A 21,955-nucleotide genomic window follows, 5' to 3' on the forward strand; every position below is an offset into this window, starting at 1 on the left:
TGATTTCCTGAAAATACTACGGTACCATAAAAAGGGCACTCATCGGGTCAAAAGAAGCAACATCGATAAATACCGCAATCCTTAAAGGTTTATATTGTTATACGACGAAACGAATTTACAGTTTTCTCATTATTACATTTACAATTACACCGGAAGCAATCTGTTTTTTTCTTGTTTGTTTCCATAACGAAATTTTATCAGCCCCGTGATCCTATCCAAAATTCGAAGCGACGTATCAAAAGTGATACAGGAACGAACCGATTAATTCAGGCAGCGTGGCGCTACGCTGCAGGACGCTCGTTACGTTCGAACGAGATTCCAACTGAGAAATTCACATTCGCGCGAACTCTCTCGGCTGGTAGGCAAGCGCGAAGCAATTGGTACGAGCCGAGGAAAGCTCCACGATAGAGGAAAAGTATTTCCCTAGAGATGGTTGAAAAAATAGGTACAGACGAAAAGTGGGACGGATAAATGGACGACATTCGTCCGACTGCTTGGTCGGGGAACACATAATTTATTAAGGAACCTGCCGTCGTTCCTTCTATTTTGGATATCCAACCACGAATTAATCTTTTTTTTTTTTTATCAAAGAAAACTTTTATATTCGTATCGTTGTCTTTTTCTCTTACTTAGTAATAGATGCAAATATAGCTGCCTTCTGCTCGTCTAACGACTATATCCTTCAATTGGGTCGTTTTTATGATGCAGCACGTTTCGTTCGTCTTTCCTTCCTAGTGGAATTAGATAAATGTCAGACTATATGTCTTTTTCTTCTATTTTGTAATTGTTAATTATAGCTCTCCAACGTATGCAGGATGCAAGGATAATATAGTTACCTCGTACAACATACTTCAATTGAGCTGCTTGTAAGGGTTTACATTCTGTGTATTCAATTTTCTTGGATATTCAAGAAATGAAGTAAACGCCGATCTATATGTCTTCTTCTGTTATTTCGTAATTCTTAATTTTACCTTTGCGAGGTGTATAAGGACGATGTAGCTATATGGATATCCCCGCTCTATAATTTGCCAACTAATAACATTGGTAAATTAAAAAGTTACAACGTGTAGGTTAGAAAATCCCCTCACGCAATCCCACAATTTGACGCCAACTAGGAAATTGAATAACTAGTAACTTATAAAATTTTATGTTTTATCATCAGATCTGTTATTGCCATGCAAGAGAATTTAGTAGCACTAATAACTAGCAACTTATGACTTGTAAAATTTTACTTATGATATTATATTAATTCAACAACCGCAATAACCACATGTTTCGGTAAGATCGCTTCTACGAAGCTACATTCCGTATTCGGTTTTCTCGGAATTCATTTAGCTTCTTTCGTCGGTTATCTCCTGATAATTGCACGGTATCATCAAAGATACATAATTGAAACTGCGTAACGGCATCGTTCCTCCAGCCTGGTGAAGCTTTAGTATCGGCACGTTTCTCGCGAATACGATACCCTCATTCGCTACTTTTGCTCTCCACCTGTCAGTCCTTTCTTCATCGCGTCCGTGAATCGTCTCACCGCAGCTTTTTGTATCGCGTTTCAACCTCACGCGCAGAGAATTCTTGTCACCGGTGTTTCCCAGGGTGAACCTTCAAGATCCGCAACCGCAAAGGATACATTCGATCGATAGCATACGATAAACCCACAGAGACTCGGCAAAGAAAATATACGCCGAATATCTGCGACATTTTAAAGGCGAGTCCAACGGAAAGTTAATTTTATTCAGGTGAGAGCTCCAGAATGAATTATGGCAATGGAAGATAATGGTCAGTTCATTAGTTCATTAAATAGGCCAGTTCATTAAAAAATGCTCATTAAAATGCATCTGCAATTTTACGAGTAAATTAATATTAGAGGCAAAAGAAAATTTTTAATTAATTAGGGGAGGGATGTACAGATTATATATTTTTATGGTGGTCTATAAGTCTATTTTTGATATGCTATATTTTCTATTCGCGATGGTACTTTATTATTGATAAATCTCCCTAATATCATGTTTTCGATGTGTTCTATGAACGCGTTGCGATGGTTTTGTGCAACGAGAAGTAGTTTCTTTCTCTGGGATTTTTTAATGATGACAATAATCTGATTTTAACGTCAAAACTGTAATTATTGATTACATATGTCCAGGTTTGATATAGATGTAAACTATTTATGGACGTTTAACGTTATTAGCAGACTAAACAGCCAACATAAATCGTACACGCAATATAATCTGATAGAATCCGATAAAACGTCAAGTATGAAAACATAATTGCGTCTATAGTAGTGATGTAGATTCTATGACCAGCCGATCGGCGATCTGGTATATCGATGGTGAATAATTGAGGCGTGCACAGCGCGGAATCCCGACGAAGGTTTACGGGAGAATTTCGGTGGCTTTATCACCGTAATCTCACAAAGGAGCCGGAAGATTTTCAGCTGCTTGACATTCCTCGCATTGGGCGAACCCTGTGCGTTCACCGAAGCGTTGATCACTGCTTGCGGAGCTGCCATTCGGCTTCCTACATGAATGCCACGCGTTTACCGGTGCATATGCGTGCATGCGCCAAAGGTTATGTAAGTGGATTAGTCTCGTGTCGTACGCTGTTCTTGTCCTACCATTGTACGTAATTCACGCGTTGATTTGATCGCCTTTTAGTCACTTCATAAAACTCTCCGAATATCATTTAACGTGCACGACGTGTTTAATTTATCACTAGGAATCGATTTCATGGAACGTTCCACGTGTCTCGGATTCGCTATTTCCTTCTTCCTCTTTGTCGCGATGAAATCCGACGTTAATGATAAGGTATAGATGCGCGCCACCCGTATACGTTATAATTGATATCGAACAACCGAGAGCCGAAGGCAGCCAGTCGACGTTTATCTGCAATCGATTCTCTGATTAATTCCACAGCTATCGCTCGAGGATAACGCCAGCTTCGTTATTACAGCGTCGATCTAAATAGAAGGTAAAAAAAAAGAAATAAAAGAAGGAAGAATGAGATCAATTGCGTCCAAGGCGTACGGAAGCCATCTCCGTGGTGGTCCTCGTAGCGTCGTGAATCATCGACGGTGTGTATGGGTGGGAAATAAATTAGCGCCGCGAAAGATGTCAATTCCGATGCGCGTTGTATCGCTCGTTAAAACGCTTTACGACCGGTGTTCGAACGTTTGCGGCGTGGACGGCAGCCACCAGTTCGATGGTTAGCTACGATCAGCCACGACTGTGAACGAAACCCGGCGTGTATCAGCGATAGTTGGAATTGCGGAATATTCTGCGGTCTGGCAAATCGTTTTTCAATAATTGCTCGCCACCGCGTACCGCAAGTACGAGCCATCGGGAAGGCGATAGAGGGAAAAACGCGGACCTAGTCTGACGTTCTCCCGCCTCTGACTGGCTCTCCGCCTTTCTCGAAATTTGCGAGCTCCACCCGTCAGACAGTGGAATGTCTAATTGCGAGGCAAAACCTCCTTTAACCTGGTTGCCAGCCGCCCGTACACGTTCGCCCGTAACTCGTGCCAGGTTAGTCGATCGTTCATTAAACGTCTATTTTAATGAAACGTTACGTCGTTTTCTTCCCCTTCGTCTTTCATCCGATTAAATTGATTCTAATTCTTCACTTTTCACGTCGAAGATTACGTAGAAATACAAAGATTGATTTATCGAACTGAAGTTTTTCGTTAGACAATCTGATACGTGTTCGACGTCCGACTGTTGTAATGGTGGCTTGACGTCGAACGGATCGACTAATTTAGTCTCTGACTTGTTCATCGAACTATCGACCGCAGCTCGCAGGAACTTGCTGCGTATGAATCTTTACCGATCCTCGCTGCAATCAATCTTCTGTCAATTCGCTTGTTAAATCCGGATGTACCGGCCGATTCAGATAGACTTTCTGTATAATTAAATTCAAACTAAAAGTCAATACCTTCACAAGCAATTAAGGAACAAATACAACCCACAGGTGTATATATGTTGCTTTCATTATGAAGTTCGCCGTCTGTACTTTGATTCATAAAAGAAATCAGCAAAAATTATTAATTTCTTGCAACATGTAACAATACGTAGGATATTTCAAAAATTCTTATCAGCTTTTTGATTCTTTGAACGATTCAATCCTTTAACTCGCAGCGGGCAAGTATTGTAAAAGATTCATGGGGTCAATGACATCTTATTACAAGGAAACCCCTAGAGTTTCGAGGACAACATGGCAACGAAGATAGTCCATACGCGTCTCGTGGGAATCGAACGAGCTCGGTTAAGGGTATCAGGTTTCTCGAAAATGATCGAAACGTGGGTACCCGCTTCTTCTCTCTTGTAAAATAACACGAGCGGATGATGCCGTGAATTTGTCATATTCAACGGCGGCGATCTTTCATCGTCGGCGCTTCGAATCGTGCACCGTTTGGAAAAAGCTCGTCCGTCACCATTAATTTGTCTAGGACGCGATGTCGTGGCTTGTTGATCTCGCGCGTCGCGATAAGTCGAAAAAGCGAAGAAGCGACGTCGAGGCCAGGACGCGGCGGAAAAAGCGCAGTCGCGCGTGATTTGTCTAGACTATCTGCCCTTTTTCATCCGGTCGCTTTGTTTTGCCGGGGCGGCCAGAATTTCTGCCCAGTCGTTTCACACCGACGCTATCATTTTCACGGAGAATTCTCCGGAGAACAAGAGAAAACGCCTTCGTGTGAGTTTCTTCCACCATATTTATTCGTACATCTCCCCTATTCGTATCTTTTAACGCGAGCAACTCGAATCTGCCCCAGTTTCTATAAGAAATATATAACCTTGTTTCTCGATAGTTGCATGTCCATCGAGCATCGCGCGTGCTCTGACATTGGTGAGAAAATACGTATCGGTGGACCGTCGTATAATACGGAAGAGAGAGGAATAAAGGAGGGAAAGAAAGCAGAACGAAATCATTACGCTAAAAGCGACTGGGTTTCGTCGGCGCACGGGGAAAGACAAAAAACGAAATTATTCCAGCGGGAATAAAAGAAACCTTGTCGGTCTTTGTCCGGAAAAATGCACGCGGCCATTTTTCGTTTTCTCTCGAAAACTTTTCGACGCGCCAACTTTCCCTCCTCCTTGGCTAACTTGCGACCGGTTGCATTCGCTACTCTACGAGCGCGCGTATGCCATACCACGCCACACAGCGTCGGGCCGCGATAAGCTACACCAAGCTAAACCACAACCGACGCTAGAGGGAAAGACGTAAACTATAAAGGTGTAACAGGCGTCGAATAAAGTTTTCAAAGGCGAGGAACGCGAACGCGTGTCGGTATCGACAGCATTGCATTGGAACGGAGTCTCACGGGGGATCGAAACGGGCCGAATACGACGAGGCGGATCGCGTTGTTAGTTTACAGGCTCCGTCACCGCGGGAGACTGCAAAGCGGAATTAATAACCGTTCCAACCCGGTAAAATACACCGCAACGGACCGGTACCACCACCCCACATCTCCATATAATGGGTCGGGCGACGAGCTGCCGGAGATACTCGCATCCGCGGCGGAACACCGTTAAGTAAGCTTGCACGTTGTTAATAAATTACAATGCACCCGAGACATTAATTATCGGCGGCGGATTCGCGCTGATCCCGCTGACGCGCCGCCCCAAGCAACGGGAAACAATTTCTAATTACTCCAGGTCACGGGATGAAGTCTAACAACGGGCAGAGACATCCGCTGAAAAACTAATAGACCAGACGGGACCGTTCGCGCGATATTGTGCTAGATGGCAACTTGTACTTGTATAAGTTGTTTCAGCTATTGTGGTATAATTGGGCGAGCGCGGCTGGTTTCTCGCCTAGAAATAAGTTGCAAGTGCGGGATAATGTTTTCGCATGTTCCCTTGGACGATACTTTGAACAGAAACAACGAAGCTATGAACTTTCTCTGCAGTTATCAATTTCGCATTCTCCAGATATGTAATTAATATTCGAATTCTCAAATAAAAAATCTGATTTTCATAAATTTATCTATCATAAGGAGATGGCATGATGGATAGTGAAGTAGTATCTAGTAATGGCAGGAAGCAGATGATTAAATTGTACTTGCACTTGACAGACTCTCAAAAACACAAAGTCTTTATCTTTCTACACAAGGAACTATCTTTTACTTAATTATATCACGTCTTAAACATCCTGTATATGTTCTTTCCTAAGAATAAATTCCTCGACGCTCCTAATTTACATCTGCTATCGACAAGAAAAGGTTGGCACGCGATACACGTGGAAGGAAGGTGTTAATAGGCTTTAATTAATACTTAATACTTAATAGGCTTGAACTTAGACTCTGTAAACGTGCGCGTGTGTCTATAGCGATCATCGATGGGTGCGTGACATTTTAATTGCCGTCGGAATTGGAAGTAGAATACTTTAAATTCCCGAAATCAGCGTGCGAAGACGTCAACAAGCCAATCCCTGGCACCCTTCTGTTGAACCTTTCGTTTTTTCGCGAAACCTAACTATACGTGCTCGAGAGAAATTCCAAGAGACATGCCTTCCTGTGCTCCCTTAGTCGATCGTCCGTATTTTCTCGGTTGACTGAGCCGGATCCCGTGAAACCTGTTACTAATATTTATCCTCGAAGTGACACCGGAGATTGGTATTCGACACGGCACGTTTTATTTTTCCGCGGGTCTAACGCGGCAGCGAGCGCTTGTACCGCAGGGGTGGGCCCAAACTGAAGAGAGACTCGACCTGTCTTCTCTCGTTACAGCTGTAAATCGGTGTGTCTGGTCTACGGGCGGAATTTATTTTGCGGATAGGATATACGATAGCTGTAGTATGCAAATCGCGGAGACGCACGCGTGACTTTATTGGCCGTGACATGTTACGTACGCCCGAAACAAATGTAAGTCGTAGAGTAGAGAATGGCTTCGCTTAGAGTTCGTCTGGTTGGCGTCGTCGACCAAGAGGGATGAACAAAAACAGAGAAACGTTAAGAGAGGTTGTAGACAGAGAGACTAGAAAAAGAGAGAGAGAGAGAGAGAGAGAGAGTGAGCGAGAAAGAGAGGGAAGGGGAGAAGCAAGAGGAGCGCGACGTGTTACACTATTCGGCTCGTGAATTTATTATAACGGTGCCGGTAATTAAATTCATGGGATTCCGTGAAGTTTTTACACGGTCCACCATCGAACGGAAACGTTCGTCGTCTGCGATTTTACCGATTCCAGCATGGAAACGGCTTCCAAGGGATAATCCATGAAGGAATTTACTCGAGGCCGCGTTATTGCTCCCTGTCGCCGGTGACGGGCCGGCGAAAATGTTTTAATTTTATTCGTCGGCCCCGGCAGTCAGGCGTCAAGAACGTTCCACGCATTATCACCTTCGCTCGATCTCTTCGACGCTCGTAATCCTTTCGGTCTCTCGAATTTCTTCTCCTTCTTCGTCTTCTTTTTTCACCTTCTTTGTCCTCTTTTATCTCGTTTGATGGCCCGCGCTCTTTTGACTGTTTTCCCGTCGTCGTTACCTATGTGGTTGATGCGCGTTGACGCTCGGAAGACCGTTGATCTATCGCGGACATGAAGCGAAGAAAAAGATACCGAGCTCTCTTTCATGGAACTCGTCGTGGCTGAGAAGGTGCGACGCACGCTCGAATTAAGCGAGATGCTGCCTTCGAAGATCCCTTGTCTTAATCGTCCTCGAAATCACAAGGTAAACGCAGGGGGTGACATGGCTATGGAACACGAGCCTGTCTATATAGCATGCAACCGTGTTCTAAATTTTCGGTGATACGATTTTCTTCGGCCCTCTGATTCATTTTGCGTGTTTCGTGTCAGAGTTAATTGTTAATTGTTATTGGCTCCTCGAGCTGGTGTATAATGGGGGCAGGTATTCGATTTGGATATTTTTATGTCTCTGAAGTAAAATAAGATAGGCACAAGATGAACAAAACTTCGCATCGCTTGAACATCGGTACGCCGTTTAAAAATTTTATATTATAATATTCTAAGCTTATATCGCTTATATCTCTATGAAAAATTTGCGCGTTCAAATTAAAAACATTTGTTAAAGCGAATTCTCCTAAAACCGTAGCCATCTCATCGACCATGAAGAATTCGATTCAAAGTTGGTGTACGATGTTCACGATGTTACAAAGTGATTCCCTGACCTGCAATTCCACGATACGAGTTCGAAGAAGGATTCTCGTAAGGATAAGATCGTGTTATTCCAGCCGGTACGATTAATGCCGACGCTGTTTAACGTACGTAGGTACCGATCGGCGGTCGAGTATATACGTAAAGCAGCGGCACAGCCGGTTGCATTCATTTGGACAATTTAGGCGGGTAAGGAGAAAACAATCAGGGTTCGGGATCGAGTCGAGTTTGGGCTCACAAAGGCAGGACGCGGTCGCACGGAAGAAGCGGTAGCGAGAGATGTCGAACGAGGAGGCCCACCTCTGGGCGAGAGAAGGTGGAACTCCTCCGCGCTCGTGGTCGACGACTAATGTTAAAGCGAGATGAATGCATCGAGCAAACTGCAATGTAGGGAGAAAGAGAAAAAGAAAGAAGAGTGGAAAGAAAAGCAACGCAGTAAAGAACGTGCACGAATCGAACAACGGGGACGGTATGTGGACGAAGATGGGACCCGTTATGGAGATGAGAGGGGCGATGGACAATGGGTTTTGAGTCGGGCCCCCTGAATTCATAATCCTCATTCCTACGGCGCACAATGATCCAAATATGTTTTCTGTATAACAAAACGCTTTTATAAATGTTTATCATCAATTTAAATATTATCTGATGCGGGTGGCATTCGCCCAGAGTAGCTCGGTTACTACCGTTGGATCGACGTCAACTACTCTTTTCGTATCTCTGTCCCTCCACCTAGGGCAGATGAGGAATGGCTTCGAGATTTTTCACTGCCTACCGCAGACTGCTTTTACGTCTTTTAGCTTTCGCCTCATCCCATCGCCTCGACGACGACTTCTTCTTTCTACCTGCCCCCTCCCTGCTCCCTCCCCTACTCTTCTTCACTTCGTCGGACTGGTAGAAGTTACGAATGAATTAGATCGAGAAAGAGCAAACTCTCTCGTGGCTCGTGTTCGATCCTCCGCTCAGCCGATGAACGGTGACTTTTTAACTCAACCCGCTTCGCGGACGGTGTTCTTTATGTGAACTATTCCATATCAATCTTCCTAGTTATCGATAGCGGATATCGTGACACTACTGCCGTTTCACCAACTTTCTAGGGAATGACACTAACTGTCGATTTAACATTCATAGAAATTAGAATTTCAAACCCATTTCGTTCGCAAGATCTGTAGATTAGATTTCAGTATATTAAATTTTTGTACTATGGTTCCAAAAAGTATTCGCACATCAGTATTTACTAATTAATTAGGTGTAAATCTTGTATTATTTAGTAGTAGTTTCATATGACTACAAAAAATTAATACTTCGAAAGCAAAATGTAAAACCTGGAAAAAGATACTTCATTGGAAAATAAGAGTATGTGTAAGTACTTCCGATATTTGTCTAAAATTAGCAATACAATTTTTATTATTCTAATCTTTTTTTAATGTGGTTGTTTGGACGAATTGGATATTTCTTCGATGAAAATTTGTTTCGCAACGATTGTTCACTGGCAGCCAACTTCATATATCGAAAATGCTTCGCAGGGTGATGGAGCGACGATGATTATTATTCTACCTCGAGGTGATGTCACAGGCCGACCATTTTTCTTTCACGGTGCACTTGTATCGCGAGTCAGGCGGAGTAGCGAGATATTAAATACGATGAAAATGATTTATGAGCGTGAAACGCTTTCTGGGATTTTCTATTGTCACAGGCGCGCGGTCGCCAACGATACTCGAGCAGATAATTTACGAACACTCGTAATTATGTCAAAATGATCAACAGGAGGGCCTCTATGTTGCGTGTAACGATAATCCTACAAAATTTACCAATGAGTACATATTTCTGATATGGAACGGTGATTTTAAAATTGAAACGTCGTTCGTACGATACGACAAATGTAAAAGTTTCATAAATACGTTCTGTTATTTACATGAATCTTTATCCACCAGAGAGCAATTAAAATATGAAAAATAAGCGTTACACAGAGAAACTTATTTTTTAAAGAAATAACGTTACGTTTCTGAATCACGGAATATTTTATCTACAGAGAGAAGCTATTAGCATAGCAGTGGTACGAACATAAAAGTAACGATAGCTTATTTTAAAGGAAAAGTTTCGCGACATAAAGACATCTTTCTTTGTGCTGCCATTGTCGGATTATAATACCATCGAAACGCATTATCGTGCGGAATAACGCGGCAACAATTGTCAATAGAATCGAACGATCAAGTCCACGAGGAACGATAACGGCCGACGATACGATTGTAGACAGAGACACCAACGGAAATGGATTCCCCTCGCGAAGGCGACGACGTCGTAACGCGCAATATCTCTGGAAAACAAGCGACGGAGCCGAGAAAGAATCGAATAAATTAATACTTAATCAGGACAGTGGCGAAATGCAGCAGGGGAGAAAAAATAGAAGAAACGATGACAACGATGGCGCGGCGTGGAAAAAGAAAATTTACGAGGAACGGACGTTTCGCGTTTCCACGATAATATCCTCGGGTGTCTCGTGATTAATGCAGCCGCTCAGTCGGTGAAAAGACGACGGTCTTACAGCAGGATCGACTCGTGATCCAGAAAAACTGGCTGCACGGGACGGAAAGAATAATGGCGTCGCGCACTGATGACTCCTTTCGAAGCAAACCTCAGCGTCGCGACGACAACGGCGACTGTTCGCGTGGCCCCCTTCGTGGGAAGCTTTAAACTGCCGGCAGACATGAGCGTGTAATACCGGGATCCTTCGTTCCGCGCGCGACAACGATCAGCGTACATTCGCTGCAGAGTTTGGTTCCTTCGAGCGGAACACCGGTGCTGCACGTATCAGTTCGTTGGCGACAGGAAATTTACCGTACACGGCAAGTGGTATAAGTGGATGCTGGTTGAACAATTACCACGAAATCCGAGGCACTTTACGTCTGAAATTTCGTCAAACTAGGTCTGGTCTAGATTTGATTTCGTCTTAGAAGCAGTGAAGGTGTTCAGACAGAGAGCACGTTAAATGAATTCGGTTCGCTACGTTACAGAGAGACTAGTATTGTAGGCGATACAATACGCTAATATTGAGACACGATATTGCGAGATTGTAAAATCAGCCAAAGTAATTATGTTTCCGGAGTTGTGACTAAGGGATTGATAGAAACTTCGTAGAATTATGGTTAATGTTGTACGAAGAAACTTTCTGTACATAATTAAAATTTATATTGAAGTTATAACTTCCGCTTTCTCGTCCTTAATCTATTGGAATGTAATCGCGACTAAAATTTGTAGTACTTTTGCTTCAAGTATATCCTTTTCATTGTATGGAAGTCTAAAACAATTTGTCCTAAATCGGTTTTATTTCCACTTACAACGCTATGACAGATGATTTAAATTATAATTTCGTTATATCATGACCCATACTATACGCGCTAATCAATGAAAATTTATATTGTACTAAATTAGCTAGGTCAAAGAACATCTATTATATAAGTAACTGAGATATAGTATAAGTGTATAATATACGCTGTACAAAAGATTTTAACAGTAAGAGCTATTTATTGTTCACATTGACGGTAGCACGCACCGATATCGACATATTACTCACACGGAAGGATAGGTAGTATAGCCAGGAAATCTAGGTTAGCGTGAAATTTGTAGCTACCAGCTTTTTGATATTCATGGAACTTTTTACCCGTATCCCTGTTTTGTTTTTCTTTGCCATACCGTGCAATCTTTTGCAACTCGCCGACCCGTAATTGTCTTCATCTGTAACAAGTCCAGAGCTACCGCTTACGATTCCAAGGCAATACGAGGTAATATTTTGAATAAAATATTTTCGCTATCTAAGACGTCAGTCGCGCTCAATCTCTGCAAAGGCGATACATCCGCACGGTACATCCAACATTCATTTTCCTGCCGTTCGATAATTTCCAGTAAATTCTCGGGATTCGAGGCACCGCTCTCGATAATGCGCCATTCGACACCTGCTTCTATCTTCTACTCTATCGGCGAGGCTTTCTTCGCAGCCGGAGTAATCCTCTCGGAAATCGCTCATAGACGAAACCTTAAAGTGGTAGTCGAGGAACGAATTGATTTGCAAATGGAAGAAATCGACGGGAGTTGCGCGTCGAGTTCCTTCTCGCTGCTTTTCATCGACTCCCAAGACCTTTGACTTCGAACACCAATTTATGCAGACCCATCACCGTAAAACGTGCACTACCGTCGATCCTCTAAGGATGGTTTGTAACGAAACGATTTTCACGCCTGCCTTTGCACGCCTTACCTTCTTTTCGAGTCGTTGATCGATCAAAACTTCCAACCTCCGATAGGGAAACAAATTTCACAACAGACACAGTCGAAAGTCATTCATGGAACGAACAGTAACACGAAAGAAGGGACATCGTACTTCAGTACGATTCTTGGGCTGGTAATTGTAATTCAGCCGGCGTGCACAGCTTTACTTTCGATCGGCGAGACGCACGAATTCGTCGGGATTGTAATCCTCGCGGGGGCAAATGGAATACGAGGAATCGAAGGTCGTTGTTCTGGCTGAAATATCGATTATGTCGTGCAGGCTGGCCGCGTGCTCGCGGAATCGTGTTGCACGGAACAATGTTTCGCTCGACGCAAATCGACTAAATTATTAATCCGACTTCGTGTAATCGCGCTGTTAAGGTGGAAAGCCGCACAGCGAACATTCTTTGACACGACACCGGTTGTTTATGCCTGATTCAAGCTTCGGAAGCGTGTTACCTATTGAGAAGAAATAACGTAACCTGGTCAAGAACAGACTCGCTAAGGAAGAAAGGAGTTATAGTGGAGTCTAACAAGTGGTAAATAATATTTCGATGAAATGGAACCTGTTGTTTATTTTATTGCAATATGTATACGAAATGCTCCATGTGTCCGCTTTGGAAAATACGTCGAATTAATTTCATTCTACTTTATCGTTTAATTCGCATCAAAAAATTATTTCGTTCCTTTTCCAGTTGTATTACCTTCGCGTTTTCTAATTTTGGACAATAGAGCCGTAAGTATCAAGCAAACACGTTGAAACCGTGCAATATCGTTGCGCTAGAAGATTTTGCGGCGGACGCACATACAGATTGAAACACCGTGGAAAACACGGCGCTATCGGATTAAATGCATCTGCAGCTGTTATCTTCCCGTTGATGACTTGGAGCTGGCAACTTCCGCCGCTACGTTCTTTCGTCCTCGCGTGTTTTGTCGAGAATGCGTGCTTATCCGGTTTTACTTTCCGCTAACTTTATCAAATGTATGATTTTTCGAGCGACGGAAAGAAACAAAGATAGGGAGAGACAAAAAGACAGAAGGACGGGGAGAATGAACGAGAACACGTTGGCTGAACGCTCGACTGTCGGCTGGATAACATCGATAGGAATAAAGTTATATGCATTTCGTTTTTGTTGCGTTCTTACCGTTGATCCGTGGTATGATTTGCTCTCGCGTTTCCGTTTCACAGATCAACTCGATAACTTGAAAGCTTTTCCTGCCTTTCGTTCCAATTAGCAGATCGTGCATACGACTTCTCATCCTACTTTCAACGCTTGTATCGACCGATCTTGCGGTTCTCCTTCCCCGTCCATTACTTTCAAACTAATCGTGTCAATTGTAAACATACGTGTTCGAGTTGTATGGTTTGTCAGGAATTTCGTAGAGCGTTCGAGCAAAAACCATTCGCCTCGAATCCCCCATAGAAACGTTTCGTTAAATCACTGTATGTGTACTTGCACCGATTTCAAATTTCTCTTCAACGTAGTGCGATTGCAAATAGATGTACATCTGTCGTTGGTCTCTTATTCGCCTTTCTTCGCAAATTCACTTTAATTCTTGTATTCTTAATTCCTTATATAGGATTCGCCAGGTTAGGAGCGAAACTTTTTATGTTCCATAGAGTTTGTTACGCATTACATATATATCTAATAAAATTAAATTATAAATATATTTTTTATTATGTTTGATAAAACAGTTGTCGCAACTATTGATATTTTAATGTTTTATTTTAAAGTTTCTTATCAGTTGGCGATATAAATAATTAAATGTACATAAATGAGAACTCGAAGTGAATCCCTAAACTTAGTACATTAGGTCAGGTGATAGATTTGCACGAGCTGTTAGGAACAGACCTATCTGAACCAGGTAGGTCTATCCATTCTGCCTATTAAGGAGTTCATAATAAATTTCTAAATCCCCTACCATTCACGGTAGCATTGTAGAAATACCTTTATAGATACGTTGCAGAAGTGATCCAAATCAATCGTAAACCATCTATATACATCGTCAGTCTCGCTATTTTTCCTCGTAACAACATGACAAATTGCTCGTGACAACACGAGCAAGGAAACGATTCTCGACTGGCGAATTCCTATCGCATGTTTCGAAGCAACTGATGGCTACTTTCGCGCACGCAATTGCTCGTGCTTAGTTTTGTTATCGCACGAGCACTTGTCATTAACCCTCGTAGCCATTTTGGAGGGCCGGTGCTGCGTTTCTCGCGGCCGCGGATAAACACGAAGCCATGGGTGCGTGCAGTTGTCGTTATCAATTTTATGATTTCGAGAGAACACGGACGCTCGAATCGTTTCACGCCTGAGAAACGCTGTGGCCGAGCATCGTGTTTATTTATCGGCAACTGATAACGACAACGTCCACGATAGAGGAATGTCCACGGACGTCGTGTTAATGATTACGTGCTACGACCGGTGGAAGCGAGCGTGGCGAATAAAATCCGTCGGCCTCGTTGTACGCATTGCGACAAACCGGAGGTCGGAGGTTGCCACCGTGGCGTAGATCGTCGCGCGACGATAATCACTTTATGACGGTTCTCCTGTGTGCTGAGCCTTTTTCTCATTTCGACACGCCATACTTCTATGAGATTCATATGTGAAGCATAGGTTGTTAGTTATTATTTTAATTTAATTTAACTAATATTTTGCATTAATTAATATTAATAAATCTGCATTAAATCGTAAAATTGTTCTTCTATAAAAATTATTTGTTTTACCCGTGACTTTTAAATGCTCCAAATTTAGTTAGTTATTTTGGTCGAAGTACTGTAAATACCTTAGAGATATTGTGGTTTAAGTTATTCAACTACATTCTAATTTAAACTCCTAAATTTCTACCTTTCAAATAATCTATATTGGCGCATCTAGAAGAAACAGTAACATCTAGAGTCGTATTCAGTCTCAAGAGTCAATTGAGATATATTTATAGTTTTGTATTAAAGGAGATTTGATTCGGGTACGAAAAGAATTTTGACAATAAAAACATTTTGCAAGGCTATCATAAAAAAATTTCAACAATACAAACGTAGTAGAAACACACCAAAAAAGAAATCCTAACAAGAAAATTTCAAGCAGATCTGGGAAAGAATATCAAATAAAAATAACAAGCAGCATTATTATATAAAAAATAAATAAATAAATCCAGAACACAAGGAAAGATGTTTCAAAAATAGAATTACTAGTCATAACGTTCTAAGGAATAAATGTCAGAGATTTGTGAATGATAAAGTAAGCTTCGGATAAGGTAATGTTAAACTATAAATCGATGTGAAAATCCACAGAATATCTATATAGTAAATATATATAAATATAGTAACATCTATACACACATACCATGTATGATCAATCGCAATAGAAGAACATCTGCAACTACGTTTGATTCCTGATTTGTCGCGGTTCTTCCGGGAATTTCGGCCATCGATCTCGTTCTTGTCGCCATGCGAGCCCATTAAGCGCGATCATTAGCTCCGGTAGGATGCCGCTGTCAGCGTTGGTGACGTCGCGCCGCATTATCGAGACCGGCGAATCGGGACAGAGTAATTGACATAATTGTCCGGCACGTGAAATCGATCGAGCATGCCGATGAGAAGGCGTCAATGCCAAGAAGAGTCTGCACTTACCATCAGATTGTTCGAATTTATCGGACGACCTGTAATACTCAAAGAAATGCACCTTCTACATCTTCCATATAAAATTACATTAATTTTGTAAAAATCGCTCCCTCTTAAACAATTTAAGTAACTTCTGTTGTCCATATATTTACTGCGTGTAATATTTGTTCAATCTGGCACATAAGGAGATGCGTACGAATACGTAGCTCAGGAGGCGACCAACTATTAATCAAACATGAAAACACGTAGTTATTTTGAACAAAAAGTCGAATTATATTATATAAAATTATATATTATATCGAATTATAATTCATTTTCTTTGTGAAAATAATGGGGACGGTAATATGCTCGGCACGAAACTGTTCGTACCGCATCACGGATTTGCTGCCAATTATCTAGATATGTACCTTCCATTCTCTGTCACTGTCATTTCTATTCCGCCATAGAGCTCGCGCTGTCCACCGAATAATTCTTATTACACTCGAAACGATAGGAGACAATAGCTGCCGTCGAAGCAGCGTATTCTACCTAATTGGCATAATGTCTCTCTACGTAGAACCGCAACGCAGATTCACAGCACGATGATAGTAACTGTGAGAAACAGCGGTCACACACATACAACTGGGCTTGATTACACGAACAGACAACCGACCTCGTTGGTTTCGTGCCACTCAGTATTATAAAGAAACTTTCTGGCCACGAGTCGCGACATGGTATTTCCGGAAACGTTTTCCTAGACCACGTTTGTTCGTTGGTTCGCTCGTGCGTTACTCTCCTCAGAACGGAAATTCGTGAGGAAAACGCGCAAACGAGAACGCAACGACAATTTATTAACGATCACGGCGTCCGGTAATTATTTCCGTCGTGAACATGGTCCGGATACAAGCGCGCGTGACCGAACGCGTTCATAGCAATGCCGCGTGAGATTTTCTCCGTTTGGTATCGGGAGATTTGTCGCTGGTCGAGCGTAGAGTATTTACATGAGCGTTAGATCATTAACGCGGTATATAGTCGCGTTGTCCTCTCAGCGTCACCGATGACGCGCCACGTTGGGACGCGACAACAGCGAATTGGCCTAGCGTAATTGCTATAATTTCCCAACGCGTGGAATCTGTTGTTGCAACGTGAGCACACTGTCCACCGAACCTCGAGATACCTGCCCCGATAGAACTAGCAAGACAATTATGTTGTGAACCACGGGCAATGCGCGTGCACGTATGCGTGCACACGAGGCATCGGTAAAATATATAGCATGCGTGTGTCTCGATTGTGGCGATCGAAATCGACGAAACTATTGAATTTACCGAAGATTCAGCGGTGATCGTAATTTTCAATCGCAGATTACGGATCTGATTGCGGATTAAGCGATACTGCCGGGCTATTTGATTACCGGGTATATCGGAAATTGTACTAACAAGTACGGTCGCGACGAAAGCAATTTATTGCTTGATCGGTGAAACGATATCGCGATAACGAGAGTGGTCGGTGAAAGTGGTAGGGGGAGAGGCTTTAATTCATTGACTGCCGTTGATAACTCTATCGAGCTCGTTCTTTCGAGTTTTCCGATTCGTCGGATATATTGAAAGTCGCGTTTCTGCCTTAACGACAAGTAATTCCACACGACGATATTTTAACATAATTTTGCTTCCCGGTAGCAATTGAATCTTATTTTAAGAATGAAACAGGGTCAGAAGAGCGATAAAACACACGTTCTATTTGGCGTTGTTCCTCAGACGCAGCCATTTCAATGTTGCATAAGCTGCACGTCCAAGTTTCACAGGAGAACCGCGCCAAACGATCACCTAAGTGGAAAACATGATTGAACAGAACATTGTTGCTTACAGGAAATTTTCTGATTCATTCCGTGTTCCAAGTCCATTCACCAGGCAACGAGCATAGATCGCGATACGCCTTGTACGATATCGCTGGGAACGACTTTAATTTACTCGATGCAAGGTCCGTTTTTTACCGTGACTTTAAAACGTTCCAATACAAGGGCAGCGGCGCGGCGTAGCTTCATATATAGTATAATTGCACGCCTACGTACGTCTTTCTCGAAAACATTCTTTCGCTCGTGTGGGCTTAGCCGACCTCCTTCCGCCCATTTAAACTTCGTCTCTATTCTTCACGACATTTACCCGGAACGGACATTGCGTAAATAATTGCAACGCGCGTTGCATAATGAAGTAGCTATATGGAATCGAACAACTTATGTAGTACCGTGTGTTTTTGCTATAGTATGACACCCACGTGACAATAAATATGAGAATGACAGTCGATGGGAAAGAAAGGCCATACCACCGTGGGATGCGTGCAGCGTGGAAACGACATTCCTCGTATCGCGATAACGTATTATAACAGCGTGTACTTCCTGATTTTTTCAATACTTCCATGGGGCAGTGTGTGTAAAATGTAAACGCATGAGTAGAGTTGAACGTTGCATGCAAGAGGATATATAGAACGTTTCTTAGAAACTTTCACGAGCTCTTGAAGAGAAATTCTTTAGTCGTCAGTAATAAAAAGAAATATTGATTTAAAAAATCATGTTCTAAAATACTGTAAATAAAAAATACTGTAAATAATAAATACTGTAAATAATAAATACTGTAAATAAAATATACTGTAGGTAAAATACTGTTTTCGATACATATTGGATATATATAATAAAAATCATCATCAAATACATTGATACGTATCCAAAAAAACGGTGGTTCGTTTGAAAAACCGACTAATCGAAACAGAAGTTGAAATTTTCATTTAAATCGGCGCAGTTAAATGTATGGAGAAGGCATTGTCGGGCCTCTGAATGGCGCAGACATAATTCGTATAATTGCAGAACACTTGCCACTCATCGTTCGCCATTCTTTCGCGGTAATATGCAACGTTCCGCGATATCAACCGCGTTCATACGTGAATGGCAATAAACAGTCGGTACAATGGCTGGTGGGACAAGAAGACAATTGCGGTGCATGGGGATACTCACGGAAACGGAACACTCGTTTCGCTAGCGAACTATTTTCACCAGTGAGAACCATGTTTTCTGCATACTCTCCGCGTTCCCTTTTTCATTCTTCCTTTCTTTTCTTCATGTGCATCGCAGGAGGAAAGCTAGTACACATTGACGGGTTATAATCATGGTTGGTTCGATCTGATTTGCTTCTATCGTTCAGTACGTACTTCGAACGCAACAGTAATCTCTGTGAGTCTTCGAATCGAGAACTGTGAGAAGAGGTATCGTACAAGTATAAGCTGTACGCGATGCAGCAAAGAGAGAGAGAGTATAAGAGTAATATGAAGGAGGAAAGTCCGATTTTCCGATCGTTCGTGTGTCGACTGCCAGTAGAGGTTGCCGAAGAGAGGAAAAAATATGCTTCCCATTTCCGATGTGACGGCGGAAATTGAAGAAGTTGCGCGAGACGACAGTGGAAAATATTTATTACTCGGTCGCAGATACTTTTCTTGACTTACGAACTGTTGCGGTTTCTCAGGTCTTTCTCGACTCAGGTTTGTGGTACCTCATCATGGCGTTTTAAAAGATAAAATACGCGTCGAGTCTCGTGATTATTCTTGAAAATTAAATAACGTACGATATATACGAAGGGGTAAAGTTTCTGGCAGTATGTGTATAACAGATTGTGTTCTCTTTTGGTGTGGTGTTGCAATGGAAGATTAAAACGACGCTAAGCTGGCAATAAAGAGTAACGTTATAGCCGAGTCAGTTTAAATTCCATAGTGTCTTATTCCGAACGACGCGGATTCCCCGCGTGCTGAGACAAAAGAGGGTAGTTGTTAGCTATCAGCGTGCACAAGACCCTTCCTGCCCTCTTCTTTTCTCTGTTTCGCTGGAAACCTTCACGCTAAGCGCGAAGGCAATATCGGACTGAGCTTCTCAAAGCACGATCGTCGCGTTCTCAAAGCGAAAGAATGGTTCTTGCTTCTTCTAGGAATTCGAATTTTCTCCTAGATTCACTGCATTACATTTTAAAGCAGTTCCATGTCCATTGCAAATGCTGATAGCGGAAAGACAAGAAAGGAAAGAAAGGTGTAAGAAGATCGAAAAAGAGTGACGAAGGAGAAAAGTAAAGAACGAGAAAAGAGTAAAGCGGGAAGGTTGATCAGATCGTTAATAAAAATCTGGGCGTGCTAGAAATCTATAGGAGTCGAAACGAGCACCGTCTGCTACGCTAAGTAACTTTGACAATATCGTTCTTTTCCTGAGTTCCTACACCTGCGCCCGGTTTTTTTTATCGCTAAAACAATTTCTTGTTTTTGTCACCCGGTTCCCTCACGCATGTGCCCGCCCGCTAAATTTTTTATTGCAAACGTTTTATATTTTATATCCAATCAGAACAGGCTACAGTTGCCACGTTAGTTCGAATCTTTCACGCGTCGAGGATAACATAAATGGATATTCTCGAGTTCTTCCCTTCTTTTTTCCCCTCCCCGTTTTACTTTCCTTTTCTTTTTACTTCTTTGAACACTGTATTTTCGTTCCCGTGTACGCTCCCATCTGACTTGCAGGTGAGACGAATGGCGAGTCGAAGAATGTCGGGACAAAAGGAGGCCAGAAGCATAACACGCGTGACTCGTTCGAGATCACGGCGCACGGTTACGCAGGTACCGGCTGGTTCACGTGGCTGGTAAATTAAATTCTAATAAAGCTCGCCGAAACGGGAAAGAAAAAAGTAGTCGAGTAGTGGTCCACCAGCGAACAATGGCGTTGGAAGGCGTCGCAGGCAGCGCGTCTTCGCCGACACGAACCGCGGATAATTATATCGAGGCGGTGACCAGGAATTCTCGCAGAAAAACTTGTCTTCGGTCCCTACGGTGCTCGCAGTGCCGCCATGGGACGGTTAACTTAAGCGGCTACGTCGCTCAGGTGGTAGGTGTTCGGTGGTAGGTGTGTCGCTTTCGAAACGCGTCGGCCCTGTGTAAAAAAGGTGATCGGTGAAAAAGACGGCGCGGCGAATAGTTTTATTCCTCCTGTTCCCTGCGGACTTTGCCTGGTAGCACGGTTGTCTCTTGTCTCGTTCGGAAGCTTTGATATCTTTCTGCGTTGATGAATAGAACGGGGACAAGAAACCACGCAAGAAACTGGAGTGATTCAACGTTATTAATGAGAGATTCGGTTAATGTCTGATGTATGGAACGTGCGAAAAGTTTGAGTACAAGAAAGTATAGGATAAGGTAGAGTTATTTGAGTCAGAAAGATATTTGAGTCAAGCTACGCAATTTGCTTTGTAATCTACGTTTGAAAATAGATTATTATTAAAAATGAGTAAGTGAAACAAACAATCTCATGGTTGATTTGTTCGAATCATTTTCTCGTTTCTAACATTTTCTCTGATTGCAGGTAATATGGCTACACAATATTTCCTCATTCTTTCGTTATTACGTTAAAGGCTAATGGTTTCTTGTAACATACGTCAAGCTTGATTATTTTGTGCAAAGTTCAAAATGGGATTTTAAACTACTGAACCTTAAATGAAGTTAGTTAGTTAGTATTACTTGAGAGCTTGGAAAAGCTTGTTCGATAGAATTTGTTCTTCTGTAAAAGTTCTTCTCGAAAATGATTTCAATCTTCTTTATAAATTATTCTAACGTTTTTACTATTGGATAGATAGATAGAAGTTTAACTAAAAATTGTTACTCTTTTCAGGATCGACACGTGAAGAATTCTAGCAAGGATCCGCAGATGGACTCCAGCCAAGACTATTCTCTGCTACTGGGTTACGAGAACAAGACGCACACAGTTCTTCGTTTCAGCAGACGATACGATACGTGCGACCCGCGGGACCTCAAGATCACGGTAGGTGGTTTGATTTATATGGCTTCCGGCGTGAAAGATAATTTCGCGTAGCGCGCCAAGTGCTCGCCTGAGGATCGTTTGACAGATTTACGAGAAAAATTGAACAGTTGAGCATGATGCCAGCCGGCCGAGGAGGAATTATTTATCGCGGTTCTTTAGGAAAT

The 21,955-nt window shown here is 42.4% G+C and overlaps 1 protein-coding gene across 1 annotated transcript in view; it reads left to right on the forward strand.

Annotated features, from left to right (window-relative positions):
- LOC100644690 (MOXD1 homolog 2) overlaps window positions 1-21,955 on the forward strand; it is a 173,183-nt gene that overhangs the window by 102,949 nt on the left and 48,279 nt on the right. The window contains exon 3 of the mRNA XM_003399421.4: window positions 21,642-21,791. Within this exon, the coding sequence (XP_003399469.2) occupies window positions 21,642-21,791 (150 nt within the window). The remainder of the gene's footprint in view (window positions 1-21,641; window positions 21,792-21,955) is intronic.

The sequence above is a fragment of the Bombus terrestris genome, chromosome 12 (genome assembly GCF_910591885.1).
Source record: "Bombus terrestris chromosome 12, iyBomTerr1.2, whole genome shotgun sequence".
NCBI lineage: Eukaryota > Metazoa > Arthropoda > Insecta > Hymenoptera > Apidae > Bombus > Bombus terrestris.